Genomic DNA, 18,729 nt, shown 5'->3' on the forward strand with positions numbered 1-18,729 from the left:
AGGCGTTCGATAATAAACCACATGGAAATTCATAAATCAAATCGAAAAGCGGCTGCAATTCAACGAAAATATGAATTAAATTTTCACCGCTTAAATGCAGATGGCATGGGAAATAAATGAGTGAACGACTAATAGATACTCAGTGATTATCTAATTAGTTTAGCTCACTCTCTCTATCTCTCTCTTTATCTCTCTCTCTCTCTCTCTATATATATATATATAAGGCATCTCTCTCTTAGTTCCTATAGACAGCCCAAAACTTCTCTGTGCCTTTATTCCTGTATACGAGAACGTTTCTTTCAATATCGCTCTCTCTTTCAGTCTCATTTTCATACATTCTTCCTCCTCATTTCTCTTTTGTGGCATTTAGTTTGAGTTTTGTTCCCTTTCTCTCTTCTGCAATTCATCTAGAACTTTCTTTTCTTCCTTAGTCTCTGTTCTGTCTCCTTCTCCATGTTCTTTTCTCTCTATTCACTCTCTATTAGCTCTCTCTCTCTTATCTCTTATAAATCATATATAGTATACTCTTTGAAGTACTTCATTGAGCTGCAATCATATCCGCATTTCTGTAAGTGTACAGGGTATTCTAGGCACACACACACACACCCATACATATATGCATATTTACAATTTGAAAGGTCTTTTGAGAAAATATTGTTTTAAATGTGCGCAGCGCTGAACTTGACCCAATGATATTTAGTTAGGCATTGCAGCACCGCTGCTCTGCCATATAGGCTTGATCTTGCTCCAAGAAAGTGCCACCAGCAGCAGCAGCAGAAGCAGCAGCAGCGGCAGCGGCAGTTCCCAGCTGGTTTGGCTGTTGGCTGACAAATGACTAAGGTCGCATGCGGCCTTTGTCGAGGGGCGGTTTCAGCTTGGCCGGGCGGTAAGAAGGTCGACGCTGCCTCTGACTTGTCTTGACTCGACTTGACTTCAACTTGGGCCGAGTCGAGCTGAGCTGCGCTGCGCTGAGTTGACTCCACGTCTGCCTCGGATGCATCACACAACAGCTGCAAGCTGTGGCTGGGACGTCATCGCTTGACTTTAGCAGGTGTTCCGCTAGACAAAAGATTCAACAAACAACAACCGCAACAACAACAACAACAAATTGAAGCTGTTGATGCGCACGAATTCCGTTTTTAGCCGCAGCTTTTCGCGCGCTGTTTCCATTTTGCTGCAATAAAATTTTAATAAGATTTTTTTTCTTTTTTATATATTTTATGCTAAGAATATAGAAAATATATATAAAAAATGTCTGTCTCTGTGTGTATGTGTGTGTCAGTTAATAAAGCTAAATCGTGATGCAGCTCGAGCGCTGCCTCAACACTTGCCCAGTTGCCCAGTCAGCCGTCGATCGATCGGTTCGAGCTCCATTTTTGTATTGCTTTTGCATTCAGAACTCCTCCAATGCATCGGATGGCTTCATCTACGGCCATTTGCACTGGCACAAAGCTGGCAAACGCTTAAATGCCTTATTGTTTATAGCAAATGCAAATTATTTTTATTTTAATTTTGTTTTTTTTTTTTTTTTTGTTTAAATGCTGTTAATGACAGTCGCAAATGCAGTTTCAGTTGCGATCGTCTTGAAAGAGATGCACTTTTGGGTGTGTCGTCGTTGTCTATTATAAACGTTTATACTATATATATACTGCATCTATTAATAATGATTGCAAAATCACCACGTTTATGCGTGCTAAATATTGTGATCAACAAAGTTCATGTAGTGCACAATAATCGAGTTGACTTTGGCTCTGTAGGAAAAATAGATGTCTAATGAATTCAAATACAAAACATATATAAAGAGAGAAGATGCGATGAAAGGTAATTCATTGAGTCATTGAATTTATAGATTTATTATTATTTTTTTATATATTTACATTAGAGTAAAATTTGGGAAAATGTTCTTAAATATTTAATTCAAAGAAATATTAAGAAATATTTCAATATATTTAATTACAAAAAAAAAAAAAAAAAAAAAATATATATATATATATAATATATATATATATATATATATATATATATATATATATATATATATATATGTTTTTCCAATTTCATGCCAATAAACAGTTCTAAAATCTAAAGTTCATATGAATTAAAATAAATTTGCATTTAATTATTATTATTTAATGTTTCATGTTTAAGAAATCCTAAAAAGTATTTTTCATCAACATAAGTTTTCTATTTATGTGTTTAATATTGAAAAAATATTTTTATAGGTAAGCAACATGTTCCATTATTTGATTATTTGAAATGGAAAGTAAGAAAAAGAAATAAATATGTCACAATCAGAGTTTCACTAAAACTTTTTACTCAATGCCATTTTATTTTTAGCAAAACAAAATATTTAATATTTGTTTATTACAAATTATAAATTATATGTAGATGATTGCAAACTTATCATTATCCCAGTTGACTTCATTTGGATATATATAAATATATCTCAAGTAGTTTCCGCCTTCTCAGTCAGCCTCTCAGCTGACAGTTAAACGAAAGAATTCCCACAACAACAACAAATAAATAAAGTTGTAGAAACCTTGGGCAGGGTTAGTGCTACAGAGTGTCTGCTCCTAACTCTTACTAAATGATGATGACAGCCTAATTTCAGACATGCAGGGTAATTAAGCGAGAGACAAGACTGTGGGCAGGGGATCACTCGGCCGGTCGGTCGATCGATCGATCTTTGGTTTTTGGTATTTCGGTAGCCCTTGCGAACGCTGGTGGCCTAATGACTGTATCAAAATGTCTGTAGCAGGAGTAGGAGTAGCAGCAGGAGTAGGAGAGATATCTAGATATTTATGGGCCTGTTTGTTTAGCGGACACGCTGCAGCACACTTTAAGTACCGTGTGAGTGAGCATGAAATTGCGGCAGGACTTGCCAGGATGCCAACTGTGCGCAACATATGTTCCGGCTCACTACGAAATTTCCCAAAAACGAAAGAGGAAAAGCAGACGACTAATTTCGTTAGTCTACGAGCACTTCCTAATCGGTGGCAGGAAGTTTGAACTGTGTGCTGTTTTTGGGAAGAAAAAACGTAGAGCACGAATTGTTGACATGTGACAGGACTTAGCCAGCAGCAGGAGCAGGCCAAACGGACGCACGTCTAATGCACATTTAAATAAGCCTTTTGCTGGCTTTTTGTTTGGCCTTTTGTCCGTCCGTAGTTGTGGTTATGGAAATCCAACGACTTTTCTCTAAGTCGACGCACAGCGGCTTAGCCACAGCTTGTTGGCCAGGCTCTTGAGCCTGGGCAACTCCTAATTACGCGCGTGAGCGCTCTAAATGCAGCAAATAGACATTTGTGCGTGGGGGTTGCTTGTTTAGGCCTGGCCACTGCTAATGCCAATTGTTATTCGAATTCCCTCTCTCTCTTTCTCTCTTTATGTTTTTGATTTTTATTTAAACTACACACACACACACACGCACACGCATGACACACGCACGTCTCGCATCGCTCATCCTGCTATGATCTTTTGGCTTAGACAGTTTTGTTTGCATTTTGTTGTAAATCTTTTTCTATATTTTCCATTCTTTTTTTTTCGCTTTTTTGTGTGTCGATTTAATGATGCCCTTTGCCTGGCCACGCCCACTGCCCATCATAAATTTAATTTTCGAACCCAAGTGTTGACGGCAGCATTTGATGGGCAGCGGCAACAGCTGTTTGGCTGCCAAGGATCGCGAGGGAGAGAGAGAGGGATGGCCAACGGCTTGGTGTGTGGCCAGCTAATTGAGTGACCAAGCGTGAGGGTCAACAGCAGCAGGAGCAGCAGCAGGAGTAGCAGCTAAAATACAACTTAATTGCCAGCGTATAACAAATTTGAGAGCGAGGCAAGAATTTTGTGGCATGTGCAGAGGAGATAAGACTTGGCTAAAAATAAACGAAATAAATTAGAAATTTAGACAACTCAATCAAATATACCTACATACATATAAACATGTATGTCGTCCATTGGCAAGGCTTTTCGAGAACTATGAAAATCGTATGCCATTCAAGACTCTTCATGGGCTTTTTGTAGGTCAGCAGCTTCGTGACGAGGCATTGGGGAGCAAGTTGGGCAAGTGTAAATCAATATGAACACACATACATACTTATATATGTATGTATATATATTTATTTGTAATCGGTAATAGTGCGATCATTATAATAGCATCATCGTTTATTTGCAATCATGCGGCACATTGATTAATAAACTGATTATTCATAAACCACAAGAGGCAGCTTCTTGTTAATGAGCCGTGCGATGAGTTAAGCCTGCGCTGCTATTGGAGCGAAGCGCTTGGGCGCTTTGTTTGGGATTTGGGACTTGGGGCTCGGGGGCATTGGGGTGATAAATTTACGTTTCGTGTGAAGTTTGATAGCTGAGGTCATGCCGTGGATTTATTTCCATAGCTCATATATCATGCGGGCCAACGAGTTATTAACGGGGCGGTAGCTAACACCTGCGTATTAGCTGAATTTCCGCATTGCTTAGCCCAAAAATCGTCAGAGGCCCAAACAGCAATACAAATAGCATCCACTCGGAGTGTCTGCGTCCAGTCACTACTGCCCCAGACATTGACCCAAAAATAAAATTTGAAAAAAAGCGGAAAAAACTCTGATGGAAACGAACGCAATGTACGAGATCCAATCAGTTATAAGCACGTTATGATATATTTTCTCTTTTTCTCCCCCTTCAATAATAAATCAAATGTTTTGTATATGATGACTTGGCGTGGGAATTGAAAACAGCGAAATAGTTTCAATATTGAAAGGTGAGCAAACAGCATCAGCCGAATCGGTAACGAGAACAACACACAAACAAACACAAACACACCACACAGAAACAAAAGGCTAATCAATTAGATTTCTTATCATTGTGGTGCATCAGCGATTGAAAACGAATGAAAACATTTTGGGGCGCCACTCGGCAGCGAAACGGGACAGAGCAGCTGAGATGGCTGCTCAGCGAGATACCCTGGAGAGCGAAGAGGTTGAATGAAGCAAATGAAATATGAAATATAATAGTATATGTGTATATAAATATATATAGATCAGCATCCGCTAGTCTTGTTGATCTATTAATAAATATATATATATTGCAGGGTATTAGAGCTGAAAAGTTTTATTTTATATCACGAATTTCTTGTCAGCATTTGAAATTAATTTGTTAAATATTTTATTTATAGCCTGAACTCATTAAAGGTGGTATGGTATGAAGGCTTTGTAAAAAGTGAAGTATTTAATTGAGATAGAGGCTGTGATAAGGTATATGAGGCGCTGAGCTCTAACAACACATACCTATACTTTCGATTTCAGACCAGAGAAACGGCATGAGTTTTCTATTAGGCATACATTAAATACAAATAAACTATATTTGATTTATGAGCAAAGTTCCTCCAGAAACTGCCAAATATTAGAAAAATTTAATTAGAGGTTCTCTAAAGTCAGTATTTCTCTAAGAAAGTCAGTATTTTTGGTATTTTATTTAGTATTTTTTGGTATTTTTTGTATTTTCAGTATGTTTTATTTATAAATATAATTTTTTAATTTTTGCGCAAAACATTTAGAATATAAAAGAACACAAAACGACCTCAGACCCTCAAATATCATAAAAATTTAATTAGAGGTTCTCTAAACACATTAAATAAAATAGTATTTTTGGTATTTTATTTAGTATTTTTTGGTATTTTTTGTATTTTCAGTATGTTTTATTTATATGTAAATATAATTTTTTATTTTTGCACAAAACATTTCGAATATAAAAGAACACAAAACGACCTCAGACCCTCAAATATCATAAAAATTTAATTAGAAGTTCTCTAAACACGTTAAAGAAGATAGTATTTTTGGTATTTTATTTAGTATTTTTTCGGTATTTTTCGGTATTTTTACTTATTAATATTATTTTTTGTTTTCTGCACAAAACATTTCGAATATAAAAGAACACAAAACGACCTCAGACCCATTTGTATGATTGAGAACGCAATTACAGATCATTGACAGTTTGTTGTACTAATTTCAAGAGAGAGACAGGGCCAAAGATCCAGATAGCTGGCAAATGAGATGAGAGAATATGTCAAGGGGAGCTGCAGGGAGAGGGAGCTGTGGGCCCTCATCAATCATGTTTACAAGCAAGAAAAATCAGAGAGATGAGAGACAGAGAAACATAGAGAGAGGCTGACAGACGGACAGACAGAATGCGATCCTGCAGACACAATGCAACGAAATTATATCATGTGTTAAAAGTTATGACGGATCATCGAAGGTGTAAAGTGTCTGAGGGGTAGCAACGACCGTTTACTCTCCTCTTTTTATTATTATATATGTATATTGTTTGTTGCTGTTGTTGTTGTTGTTCTTTTTTTTGCACAGCTTGACTTTGAAGCTGTGTCTCTCGCCTCTCGTCGCTCCGCCCGTCACTCGCTGATCCCTGCAGCCACTTTCCAATCATTACTCATCACAGTTGACGACGCATTGTTGATGGGATTTCCGCTTTTGAAGGTGTAGCAGCAAATACAATAAGTGCAACAAATACAAATATACCAAAAAAAAAAACGCCCAATCAAAACGAGCCAAACAAAAGGATCGTTCAATATTTTTGATTCCATATTGACAGCGAGGCATACAAATTGCTTGATGATGCGCGGAGTCGTTCAGTTAGCCAATCTCTGTTGCTGTTGCTGTTGCTGTTGCTGTCGTTGTTGTTGTTATAAATTAGCTCAAACTTCGGATACACAACAATGCAACACGGCCATCAATCATTAAAAGCCAAAATCAGAGAAGAGAAAAAAAATGAAAAGCAAAACAAAACACATCACACGAAGTGAATGCGCAGCTCAAAGACAGTTCGTTTAAGAGCCTCTAGCGATAAGTAGGAATACGATTACCAGGCCAGCGCAGAAACCAAAATACAAAACTTGGGTGAATTGGCATCTGGTTTGCTTTAAAATGCCCACTTAGTGTCCAAATATGGCCAAGCTGAGCAGTTGAGCAGTTGAGCAGTTCAAATGTCGACGAAGACTTGTTCCTAGCTGCATCTTGAAGCCTTCATCTTCATGGCATCTAACCTTAATTGACTTTACGCAAGAATTGATGAAGAAGACGCTACGCTGCAGATGCAGAGGACGACGACGACGAAGTAGTAGAGGAAAAACTAGAAAATTATCATGCATTGTCTATCGCTTGGGCTGTCAAAGCTCAATATCTGTGACTATCAATTGTTTTCACATCTGAGTTATCTTTTTAATTTCGCGCAACGCTCCATGCCTCCCCATGCTACATAATTTCAACTTGCAGTTGGCCTGACCCGGGTCAAAGTTGAGAGTGCCATGTGTGTGTGTGTGTGCTACAACATACTGCTGCTGCTGCTGTTGTTGTTGTTGCTGCTGTTGTTGCTGTTATTGCCGGACTAGACCAGGCCGAGTGCTGGCCAGCCATGTGTGTAAGCGTATGTCGCGTGTTTCATTAAGGCGACAAACAACAAACCTCAACAGCCAGAGACCCAGCCAGAGACCCGGCCTCAGATTTCCAGCGATGATCATCGGCGTCGTCGTCGCCGTCGTCGTCGTCGGGCATATTGTGACCTCAAAAATTGCGAAAAAATAACGAACGTGCGGTAAAAGCGTCGCCAAAGGAACACTACAAATATTTTTAGTGTGTCCCTAAAAATGCTAGACCAAAGTATTAGATTATTATTATTTTAGTGAATATATGGCAATGGCAATTTTTATTATTTATATAAGTCCGTAAATAATAGGTAAAAAAATATAAATAAATTTGTACTTTAATTTTTAAAATAAATATTGTATATCACATATATAATTATGAATACATACTCTCAGTTCTTCTCATTTATTCGTCAACAAATATTTAAATGACTTGGCATTTATCTTTGCAGTCTGAATTTAATTTATACACATTCTTTCTATGAATCATAATTAATAATCTTCTTGCATATGTTTTTTTTCATTTATTTATTTTATTTTATTTTTAAATATTTGTAAGAATTACTCATATTAATATCAGTCCAAAATATTTCAAATACATTGAAATCAATCTATACAAATTCTTTCTTTGAATCATAATGAATAATCTTGTATCTGTATTTTTTATCAGTCCAAAATATTTCAAATATATTTTAATATTTTTAATTATCATAAGTAGTCATTTTTGTATTTTTTTTTATTTTCTTAGATTTCTCATTGCTGTTTATAAATTTAGAACATTATTTTTTAGTATACTCTTACTGATATATATTTTAATTTATTATCATACTATTAAATATATGCATTATAATATATTTTTGTTTAAATATTATATTCATTTTATTATATGCTTTTATTAAATATATTTTTTAATAAATATTTCATGGAATTTAATATTTATAATAATATTACTTATTTAATATTTAAATTTAATTATTTAATTGCATTTGTATATATTTTCACATTTATTTTATTTACTTTACTTTACTTTAGAGTAGCTTAAAATGTAATTATATTTAATAAATATATAATAAGCTCATATAATTTAATTTTCTTTGCATTTATTCGCCACATCATATCACACTCTAAGTCTGTTCAATCATAGCTCAACAGATTGAATACTTATCGCAGCAACAATTCTTTTTGGCTTCTCAATTTTGCAAAAAAGAAAAACTTGTCATAAGCATCTCAAATATTTCGCTCAGTGCACACTTACTGCCTCAGATGGAGTCAAGCTGCAGAGATGGCCTGGCCAAAACGGCTGGGGCAGCCTCCCAGTTTTTGGCTTTGGCCCGGCCTGGTGTGTGTGTGTGTGTAGTTACGATGCGCATTGTAGACGCGATGTGCCACACCTGTTTCATGTTGCAGGCTCTGGCTGAGGTTGAGGCTGAGCCTGAGCCTGAGACTGAGACTGCATGGACGACGGACGGTGGCCAGCAGAACCAGCCGCACTGGGCCGCAAGCAGCCTTGTGAGAATATTTTTTTTAGGCTGCCGCCGTGTGTGTGCACAACAATTTTTTGGTCTCTAACTGACCTTAGAGCTGTTGCAGTTGCTGTTGCTGTTGCAGTTGCAGTTGTTCTGCTTGTTGCTGCAACGCATTTCTTTTACTGCTAGGCGGTGTTGGTGGCTGATAATGATGGACTGTATTAACCGTTAGCCAACTGGCTGGCTGTCCGACTGTCTGGCTGTACGACAAGCGCTGGCAATCAGTGGACATTTTGATATTTTGTTTTTCTTTCGGTTTTTTATTTGCTTGTGTCTTTTACTTGGTATTTTTTTGATTTTGCTTTTGGGGAAAAGAGATTTTATTCACAGGCCCCCCAAACGCTTTCACTCAACGCGTTTCCAATCCCAACCCTACGCCAAACAATTTGAACTTGTCAAGGCTAATCAGTTTTCCTTTCATTTAGCCAGACGTCTACGACACCGACGTTGATGCATGGCCATGTCAGCTACAGCCAACGATCGCCAGCAACAACAACAACTGCAACAACTGCAACAACAACATTCAGTTAGCTACGACTCACAGCTCTTTGTCGCAATTATCAAAAAGCGCGCAAATTTTCACACGCGGCCTATCATGGCGCATAGCTAGCCAAGTCATCTGAGTTGTCCACACATCAGCACTAATTACGGCTCATTATAGTGACCAAAGTGTAGCATGTTGTCAGCCAGAGAGGACAACAGCAACAGCAGCAGCAGCAACAGCAGCAGCAGCCCCACTGACAATCAGCGACAACGACGAGTGGCAACAATTACAAGCTGCAACACGCTGCAACAACTTTAAACCGAACTCTAGTTGCACTTCAGCACATATTGAATCCGAAGAGAAGTTGAAGCTGAAGAGAGAACTTATAGTTGAGTAGAGTGCTATTAAAACAGACTGAGATTGCCAAGATTGCAATCATCATGGCGTTTGCCATAATGTTACGGAATTTATTAAACTATTTATCAAGGTTTTCTTGAGCAATCCATGGGAGGATAGTTGAGATTAAGTAGAGCGGGTATTTATAGAGGTTTTTTTTTCTGATACAATAATTCTTAAATTTTTAAATAATATTAGCTTTTTATTATATTGGAGGCTAAGAAGGAAATTCATGAATATAATATGATCTAAAAGTCTGCAATAAACAAAAGCAGCTCCTCAGACATATTTATGAGAATAATTGAATATTTTCTATTCATTAATTCAATGGATAAGTAGGGATTACTTATATTATATTATATTTATATATATATATATATATATATATATATAATATATTATTTATATATATATTATTCATTATATTTTATTATATATTTTTTTACTTTTGTTGGGCTTTATTTTCCTTGAGCATTTTTAAATAAATATAAATTTATTTTAATGCAGAGGCTAGCTATGGGTTTTCAACTAGGATATTTGTAGTAAAAATAAATTTAATTTGAACTCTATTAAATGAGGAATGAATATTTTCTTGTCTATAATAAGAGTTTGTCAGCCATTTATAAATTTAATTCTTATTTATATATATTTTTTCCTTATCACTAAATGCATCATGTTTACAGAGCTCTTAGCTGAGAAAATTCCAAAGGATTATTGCATATCTACTTTTCTTGCCTCTATAAAACATGAGTCAGGGCCTCTCGGAGTCTAGCATTACAAGCTGTCTACCCCAGTGCTTAGACTCCATTTAAGTCTTGGACTAATGCGACTCGTGGCGCTAGACAGAAATAGAGAGAGATAGACAAAGAGATCCAGAGCGAGAGCGAGAGGGAGGGCTCGAGCTCAAAGGTAGGCATCTAAACACCTGACAGTTGTTGGCGAGTGTTGGCGCTACAATGTGACCAGCAGACCAGCAGTTGGTCAGATTGCTTGTTGTCATTGTTATTGTTGCTGTTGTGGACGTCTCGGAACGTTTTGTCTGGCTAACCATTTTTGGCAACGATGGCGACGACGACGCCAGGTCTGAGATCTAACTACATTAATTGAAAGTTACGAGGAGAACGCGCTTCGATTGCAACACGCCAAAGAAAAACCGCCACAAATTTGTATTGCCAGAAATTCTGTTGCCTAGACAAAAGCCAAAAGTGTCATCTGAACAATTAAATGCTTCACAAAGAGAAACACTTGAACCCGTTCAAATGAAACACAAACACAAACGGCAAATGTCAAATGGAATTGAAGAGCTCAGAGAGGCGAGCCGAGCCGTCTTCAATTAGCTTAGATTTCAGCTATCGAATGGTTTTGCTGCTCGAGACTGGCTGATAAGTGTATGTATCGATTGTGTGATACTCTCACTTGAGAATTCATAGAGTTGTTATTGTTGTTGCTTAATCGAAAAACACTTGGGAAAATCGTTCAACATTTCGAAAATATCGGCAAGAAACCCTTGAAGAAAAAAAAACAACAACAACAACATCGTTGAAGCTGAAAGAGAAGCAGGTGGAGTGGAGTCGACGTCGCCGTTGCCGTCGCCGTCGTCGAGGTAGACAGTGCTTGCTGATCGTAGAGTCATCATCGCTTGTTTGGAGCTCGTTCAAAGTTCGTGTCAACATCATCAATTTTGATCAATATGTATTGCCCATCGAAGCTACGAGTGTTGGCTCTGCGGCTTGCCCGAGAGAGCTGCCCTGGCACTCGCTCCCAGTTCCACTTCCACTCCCACTTCCACTCTGCCATGGGGCACCCACCGATCGTGTTTGGTTCGTCTATGATCGTCATATAGTCGACAAAAATATGGTAAATTACAATTATTAGGCATTTGGCTTGTTTGTTTATTGATCGCCGTATTGAGGTTACACACTAAATGATACATCGAACGACCGGACGATCGATCGATCGATCGATCGATAGAGCGATCGAATGATTGCTGATCGTTCAATTGGCCCGAACGCTCGGACACCGAGTGAAATCTTTTGCCAAGATGTATGAAAATTGCTGACTAAATGGCTGCCATAAGACACGATTATTTTTAGCCCGATCACTGGTCACACTGATCACTGATCACTAAACACTGAACACTGATCACTTTCTATGGGTAAGAGTGGATTGGTGACATACGCTGCGCTTGCCCAACTGTCTGGCTGCTGACCTAGCTCATAGCAATTATCATCTTCAGCTATGATCAATGCTGCGCAGTGCCCGAGTCAAGAGCCTGTCCAAGTTCAAGTCTAGTTAAGTGACGCCCTAAGGCAGCGACGAGCGACGAGCGACGACCGACGAGCGATGAGCGTTGAGCGACCCTGTTTAAGTTTATAAAACTCATTATAATGTCTTATAAATGCACTTGTATCAAGTGGGATTTCTTGATTGCCGTACCATCCGCAGCTTCGCTCTACACTGATCCGTTTTGCTCTGCTCTTTTTGCTCTGTGTCTTTGATCTCCATTGCTGTTGTTGTTGTGTTGCTGCAACTGCAATCGCTTGAGCTGGGGCTCGGGCTCCCATGCTTCTCAGCGTCATCGTTGGACTTAGACACATAGTTCGCTCAAGATCATAACATGACCTTTTGACTGGCAGTGATTTCTACGCCCACGCGTATAAACCAGACCCAACAGCAACAACAACACAAGCAACACAAACAACAACAATGAGTCTGGTTAACTTTTGCTGTGGCTTTTGTGGTTTATGTATGTTTATGGAAAATGGGTTATGAGATATTTCTTCCTTTTATCTTTGGCCATTTCTATTTGACCATGGGAAATAAAGTTTTCTGTTCAGAGACGCTCTGGTAGGTAGGCAGAGCTAGATAGAGGTAGGTAGGTTGTACCCTCTTAATCGAGTTGCATTCTTTGGGCACGAACGAAGGACGTTCCGCATCTGACACCTACGCATTTGGCCTTTTTTACTCTCTGATCCAGTTGATAAGGCCACTGACTTGGCCGGCCTGACTTGTTGCTGCCCAGCCCAAGGAACTTATTTGCATGGCTAACGAATGCGACCAATCAATAAACAGTTAACGGGGCTGGCCCATTCTCAAGTCTCTGCACGCTTAATGTATTCAAATGTCTATTTGTGTAGCCCATTTGCGTATATTTTTAGGGGTGTACGAGCCTCACATAACTCTTAGACAATGAGCGATTCGCACGCGAGGCGCACCTGCTTGCATTAACCCACTGCGCGTGGAGTGCAAGGACTTTTAGCCCCGTCACAGTCATTGAGGAAGTTTTGCCATGCACTTGCCATGGGGTATATCGATTTTGAAAGTGGAGGTGGCAGAGGTATATATGTATGTAGGACTGGGAGGGACTGGGACTAACCCTAACTCTTATTTGTCTAACGCAAACTTAATTGATTTTTAATAAAATTATCTAAACTTCTCCATAGCTAAGCTGATTTCAGAAAGGGTATGCAATTGTAGTCGAGCTGTTTGGGACATATTCCCCATTTGTTTACACGTGCCACGTTGCCAGGGCGACGTTCGGCAGGGCATTCCAATGCAAAACAAATCGAATTTTGGCTCAGTGTCGCGAGTTTGATGGAATTTCGTTGAGTTGTTCGCATTTAGTGTTTGCCTTAGCCTTGTCCCGTCGTGGTGTCCAACTCCAGTGACGTCAATTCCCGCTCTCTCTCTCTCTCTGTCACTCTCTCAGTTGTGCAGGTGCAATGAACTAGGTGAATAGACATGATTACGGGTCCGGAAGCTAGACAAACGCATAGGTTGCTGGACTTGAAGAAGCAGCAGTGGGCCAAGGAAAGAGGTGAGTGCAGAGCAGGCTCCGAGACAGAAGCTCCTAACGGTGTCTATCCCTGGCAGAGGAGATAGCGCGCATGGATGAGCTGTACCACCATCAGCACACCTCGTCCACCTCGCACCACAAGATCGAGCGCACCTCCATACGCACGTACTACTCCAATCTGGATCTCAGCCAGAGCTCCTCGAACCAGACCTCCAGCCATGCCCGCCAGCCGCCCGCTCCGCCCATGCAGCTGATTGTGCGGCCGCAGCCCGCCGCGGACTATCGCCAAGTGCAGCGGCAGCGCAGCGAGGACTACATGAACCAGGTGGAGCGCTACATGGACGAGCTGGACGTGGATGCCGATGCGGACTTTGAGGATGATGAACTACTCTACAGGCGTCAGCGACGTGGCAGCTATGCGCCCGGCATGCCCGAGCGACAGCTGCAGGCGCCACCCGGCCGCTACGTGGAGCTGGTGCCCACGGCGCTGCAAACGGCCAAGGGGCGCATGCAACATCCACCGCACCAGCAGCAGCAGCAGCAGAGGCTAAGGAGTCCCAGTTTGCCCACAATCAGGCAGCGGGAGTATCAGGCAGGGCGCAGGCAACAGGGACCACAGCAACAGCAGCAGCAGCAGCAGCAGCTAAAGGCAGCCAATCAACTTGGCCAAGTCAATGGCAACGTGAAGGGAACAAACATTGATCCCGGCAACGCCAACATGCCACATCGATTAAACAATCCGAATGGGAGCCAGGCGCCAGCCGGTTGCCAGGAAGAGGACACTTCCGGCTATCTGAGCGACACGCCCAAGAACACACACACGCCCGACATTTGGTACAACGATGCAGCCAGCCAAAATGGGAGCATTAGTGGGATGGGCAGCGCCAGCCAGACCGAGGAGAGCGTTGGCAACGCCTCGCGTTCGAGGCGTTCGATACAGGGGGCGGCCATGCCCCTGCCCCTGCCCCAGCACCTGCCTACGCCCACGCCCACGCCCACAGCTGGCGCTCAGGCGCCCAAGCCGATGCGCCGTGGCGCCGCGCAGCGCCACAACTATGAGCCACTGGCAGCCGATGGCTACCTGGCAGACAGGTAAGTAGCGAACTCCTAGAGTCTAACCAAGTTCGAGTCGGGGCTAATGGGGCTTCTCTCTCTCTCTCTCTCTCTCTCTCTCTGAGCAGCTGCTGCTATATGCCAGCGCCGTCTACGTGCTCGAACATGAGTCTCAGTCGTGATGTGTCCACGTCGAACACCTACCAGGTGCACATCAGCAACAGCTGCGAGCAGGGCGACTACTACGTGGATCGGGATCGGGATCGGGAGCGCGCCCGCTGGGCCAACTACAACGGGCAGCAGCCGGTGGCGGTGGCGGTGCCGGCGGGTTGGCTGAATCGTGGCGTGCACGATCCCAAGGACAGCGAGGACGATGCGCAGTCGGTGCAATCCTCGTCCACTTATCTGCGCGGGCAGAATGCGCCGCTCGACGCGCACACGCTGGCCGAGCGCATGGACAAGCGGCGGAAGGCGGCCGAGTATCACAATGCGATCAAGAAGCAGCTGCACGAGCGCGAGCTGATACGCAAGTGGGAGCTGGAGCGGCATAGGCAGGAGGAGCAGTTGGAGGAGCAGCGCATGCGCCGGCAGAAGCAACTGGAGCAGGAGCGATTGGAGCACGAGCGTCGCCAGGTGTTGGAGCGCGAGGAAGCGCAGCGCAAGAAGCAGCAGGCGATGCTGGATGCCATTGCCAAGGCGGAGGTGGCCGCCAAAATGGAGAAGCAAAAGAAGCGCAAGAATCGTGAGCGAGTCCAGAGCCAGGAGCAGACCGACAAGCAGGAGCTGCTGCAGGTGCTCTCCGTGGAAGAGGAAGAGATTGTCGAGGAGCAACTAGAGCATGCAGCGGATGCAGAGAGTCATACGCCACGTGCAGCGCCGCCTCCTGCTCCAGCAGCACCAGCAGCAGCAGCTGCACCACCACCAGCTGCAGCTGCTGCTGCTCCTCCACCATCTATGGTCTCCGAGGAGAAAGTGCTCATTGGCACGCCCATCAATCTGAGGCGCACCATAACGAAGCCCATCAAGCAGCCAACAGCAGAGGGCGCAGCCGAGGAGGCAGCCGGGAAGCCGAAAGCGAAGCCGACGAGCTCTGTCGAGGAGAAGGAGAACTTGGCGCTGCTCATGCAGCCAGCCACACTGATCCCGCTGCCCGTGACCACAGACATATTCGGACTGCAGAATGCCATTGGGAATCTGCAGATCGCCACGTACTTCATGCAGCAGCCGGCGCCGGTGCAGCCGCCGGCCAGCACGGATCGGAGCTACTCCAAGGCGACCATGACACAGCGCACAGAGACCTCGATCTGCACCGAGGATGGCTACCAGGCGGAGAAGGAGGAGGAGGATGAGGAGCTGCTGCACACGGCGCGCTCGGGACGCACTGCCCTGGAAACGGCCAGCGGCTTCTTCTCGCCCGATTCTCTGGAGGTGGACATTGCGCGACAGCCAGCCGAGCAGGACAAACTGGCGCTGATCCCAGTGAAGACTCCTGCTGCAGCCAGCGAGTCGGCGAGCAGGCTGAGGCGAGCCACTGACGGCGCTCTGCAAGCGGATGTGGAGACCCAGACGGAGCTGCCGCTCAACTGCGATCTGTGTCTGTTCCACGACAACTTCTACAAGGTGCTGCTGAAGCGCGAGGTATCCACCACGACCACGACGCAGACGTCGAAGACCCAAACGCAGCCGGCGAAGGAGTCGGCGGCGGAGAAGGACCACGAGACAACGACGACCACCACAACGACGACGACGACCACGTTCAAGGCGAAGACCAAGGACAAGGACAAGGAGAAGGACAAGAACAAGAAGAATCAGGGCAAGGACAAGGATGCCCACAAAATGGACGATCGCCCCAAGTGGGGCGTCAATCGGCCGGTGGTGCAGTACGTCAAGGCCAGCGATCGGGATCCCTTCTGCCTGCGCAAGAAGAAGCACCATGTGGCCACAGCCAAGCCGCCGCGCTCCCAGTCCATGGACTCGCGCCTGGACACCGTGGTCGTGCTGCCCGAGGCTCAGCTGTGCCAGGGTGACGGTGCAGCACTCATCAGCACTACCCAGGAGGAGGAGGGTTTCCTGCTCAAGGCGCGCAACGTCTGCACCGAAATTCTGCCCATCAAAACGGACGAAAAGGGACGAATTTTCCTCAACTTTCGCGAGGCCAGCGCCATCATGAACGAGGACGAAATAAAGGACAAGCTGAGGCAGAAGTACTTCAACTTTGGCCGGATACTACCACGCCGCAGCTGGGCCTCCGCCACGCAGCACGGTCTGCCCTTCAGTGTGACCGCAGCAGCGGCCACAGCGCCCCCAGCCACGCTCACAGTGGGCGACCTGGCCGACGATTAAATATTAGAGTTCTTAACTTGACACGAACATGTATTTCTAGCAAAGGCACGAACCGCAAAAAGAAGAAACAAAACACAATCAATTTTTTAAATAAAAATAAAAATATAATTGGAAAGGGCACAAGAAAAAAGAAAAAATTGTAGATGAAAATATAAAGCAGTTTAGTAGCAAAAACAAACAATTGCAATTTTATTGAAATGGAAATTAACTGAGAAAAGTTGGGTGAACTAATATAAGCAGTAGGATTTTTAAAGAGGACTCTGAAGGTTGTCTAAAAAAATTTTCAAAAGAAAAGAGATTTTAAAACTTAAGAACTATTTCTTCTAGTCCTTATTTGCCTTAAGCCAGAGACTAAGGAGTAAAAGTAAATATGGAACATAATAAAGAAGTTGAAGAAAGAAGAAATACTAATGGACTTTCATTGAAAGTAATGAAAAAAGTTGGAGTTACCCTAGAAGTAAGCATCGTAAGACAACTGAAGTTTGATTGAACTTGAGGAAATATATTTAAATATATTTAAATATAAAAATAATATTAGTAAATGTTTAGTTATTTATATATCAATTTAGATATTTACATAGCATTCTTCCTTTTTCTTTTCTTTAGGAAGGAATTTGAAGGCAACCTTCGAAATACCTTAAAATACATTAATCCTAATTTATGCCAAAGTAAAGAAAATTCAAATTCAATTTGCTTATTTACTTAAAATGCTGGAACTCAAAAGCTTAAGACTCGCATCAAGCAGCTGAAGCTTTTTGTCAGCCAGGGCATGACGAAAGGAACTTTAGAGCTTTTGTTGCTCTGAGTTTTGGGTGTCTGCGTGTCCGCTGTTGGTGTCGGCGTCGGCAGCTTAGCAACATCTATTAGCAACATTGTTGCCAGGTTAACGCTGAAAGCTACAAATCACTGAGATGCTGGCTTATTGTTCATGGTGAGTTAGCGCTCACACACGCTTCGATCAGCGAACAGCCTTGTGCGCAGGTTCAGCTGAAGCTCCAGGTTCAGTTGCAGGTCTTCAGGCTTCCCCCGCTCTCCCAGTCTCGGGTCTCAGTTGCCAATCTGGAGTCAGTTCGTTCGTGTTACACTTTCACAGAACTCAAAATGTCGTATTTCACGCAGTTTTACGAGCGTTCGCGTAAATTTATGCGAAAAATCGTAAATAATAAGCCGAAGGCATAGTCTATAGCAACATATATGGGGCAGAGGGTAGAGGGCTTCGGTTCCAAACAGCGCCTGCTATGGCCAGGCAATTTGAATGCTGCTGTGGGGCGTTGCTCCTTCGGCTGCAGTTACCAAGTGGGCGCAGCATATTTCTGTTAATTAACGCACTTTGTGCGTGCTGCCAACAAGGCGCGCCCGCCCAGCAGATACCCTGTAAAAGCAGCAGCAGCACGACTCTGGCTGCCTTGGGACTGGAGGGTGTTTCGCTGCGAGGCTCACGCTCAGCTCAACTCTTGGCAGCTTGTTAACAACTGTCGAACTGTCCGTCCGTCTGTCGCCGGGAACTGTCTTGAGTGGCTTATAACAATGCAAGCGCTGAAGAATTAATAGCATGTGCCAATGCAAGCTCTCTAGCTACCCGAAACGAAGCCAAGGTGCTACCCAACAAGTTCAATGGCTCAGTGCCTCGAACCTATTAAGGCTGACCTTAGGTTCGTTTCGGAGTTCTCCCATTCTTCTTGGCCAAACAAAGCGCCCAACA

The 18,729-nt window shown here is 43.0% G+C and overlaps 1 protein-coding gene across 1 annotated transcript; it reads left to right on the forward strand.

Moving 5' to 3' along the window:
* The first annotated feature begins 13,357 nt into the window (after positions 1-13,357).
* Positions 13,358-17,099, forward strand: LOC115564632 (uncharacterized). The gene is made up of 3 exons (XM_030389185.2): positions 13,358-13,652; positions 13,709-14,723; positions 14,813-17,099. The coding sequence occupies exons 1-3, from the start codon at positions 13,577-13,579 to the stop codon at positions 17,025-17,027; spliced, it is 3,306 nt and encodes a 1,101-aa protein (XP_030245045.2). The 5' UTR covers positions 13,358-13,576; the 3' UTR covers positions 17,028-17,099.
* The last annotated feature ends 1,630 nt before the right edge of the window (positions 17,100-18,729 follow it).

The sequence above is a fragment of the Drosophila navojoa genome, chromosome 4, assembly GCF_054131105.1.
Source record: "Drosophila navojoa isolate 15081-1374.11 chromosome 4, UAZ_NAV_1.0, whole genome shotgun sequence".
Taxonomy (NCBI): Eukaryota; Metazoa; Arthropoda; class Insecta; order Diptera; family Drosophilidae; genus Drosophila; species Drosophila navojoa.

Excerpts from the sequence above, each read along its gene's own strand:
- LOC115564632 (XM_030389185.2), top strand. The coding sequence starts at position 13,577 with ATGATTACGGGTCCGGAAGCTAGACAAACGCATAGGTTGCTGGACTTG. Across the intron at positions 13,653-13,708 it reads GCAGTGGGCCAAGGAAAGAG|AGGAGATAGCGCGCATGGAT; the intron begins GTGAGTGCAGAG and ends TATCCCTGGCAG. Across the intron at positions 14,724-14,812 it reads GATGGCTACCTGGCAGACAG|CTGCTGCTATATGCCAGCGC; the intron begins GTAAGTAGCGAA and ends CTCTCTGAGCAG.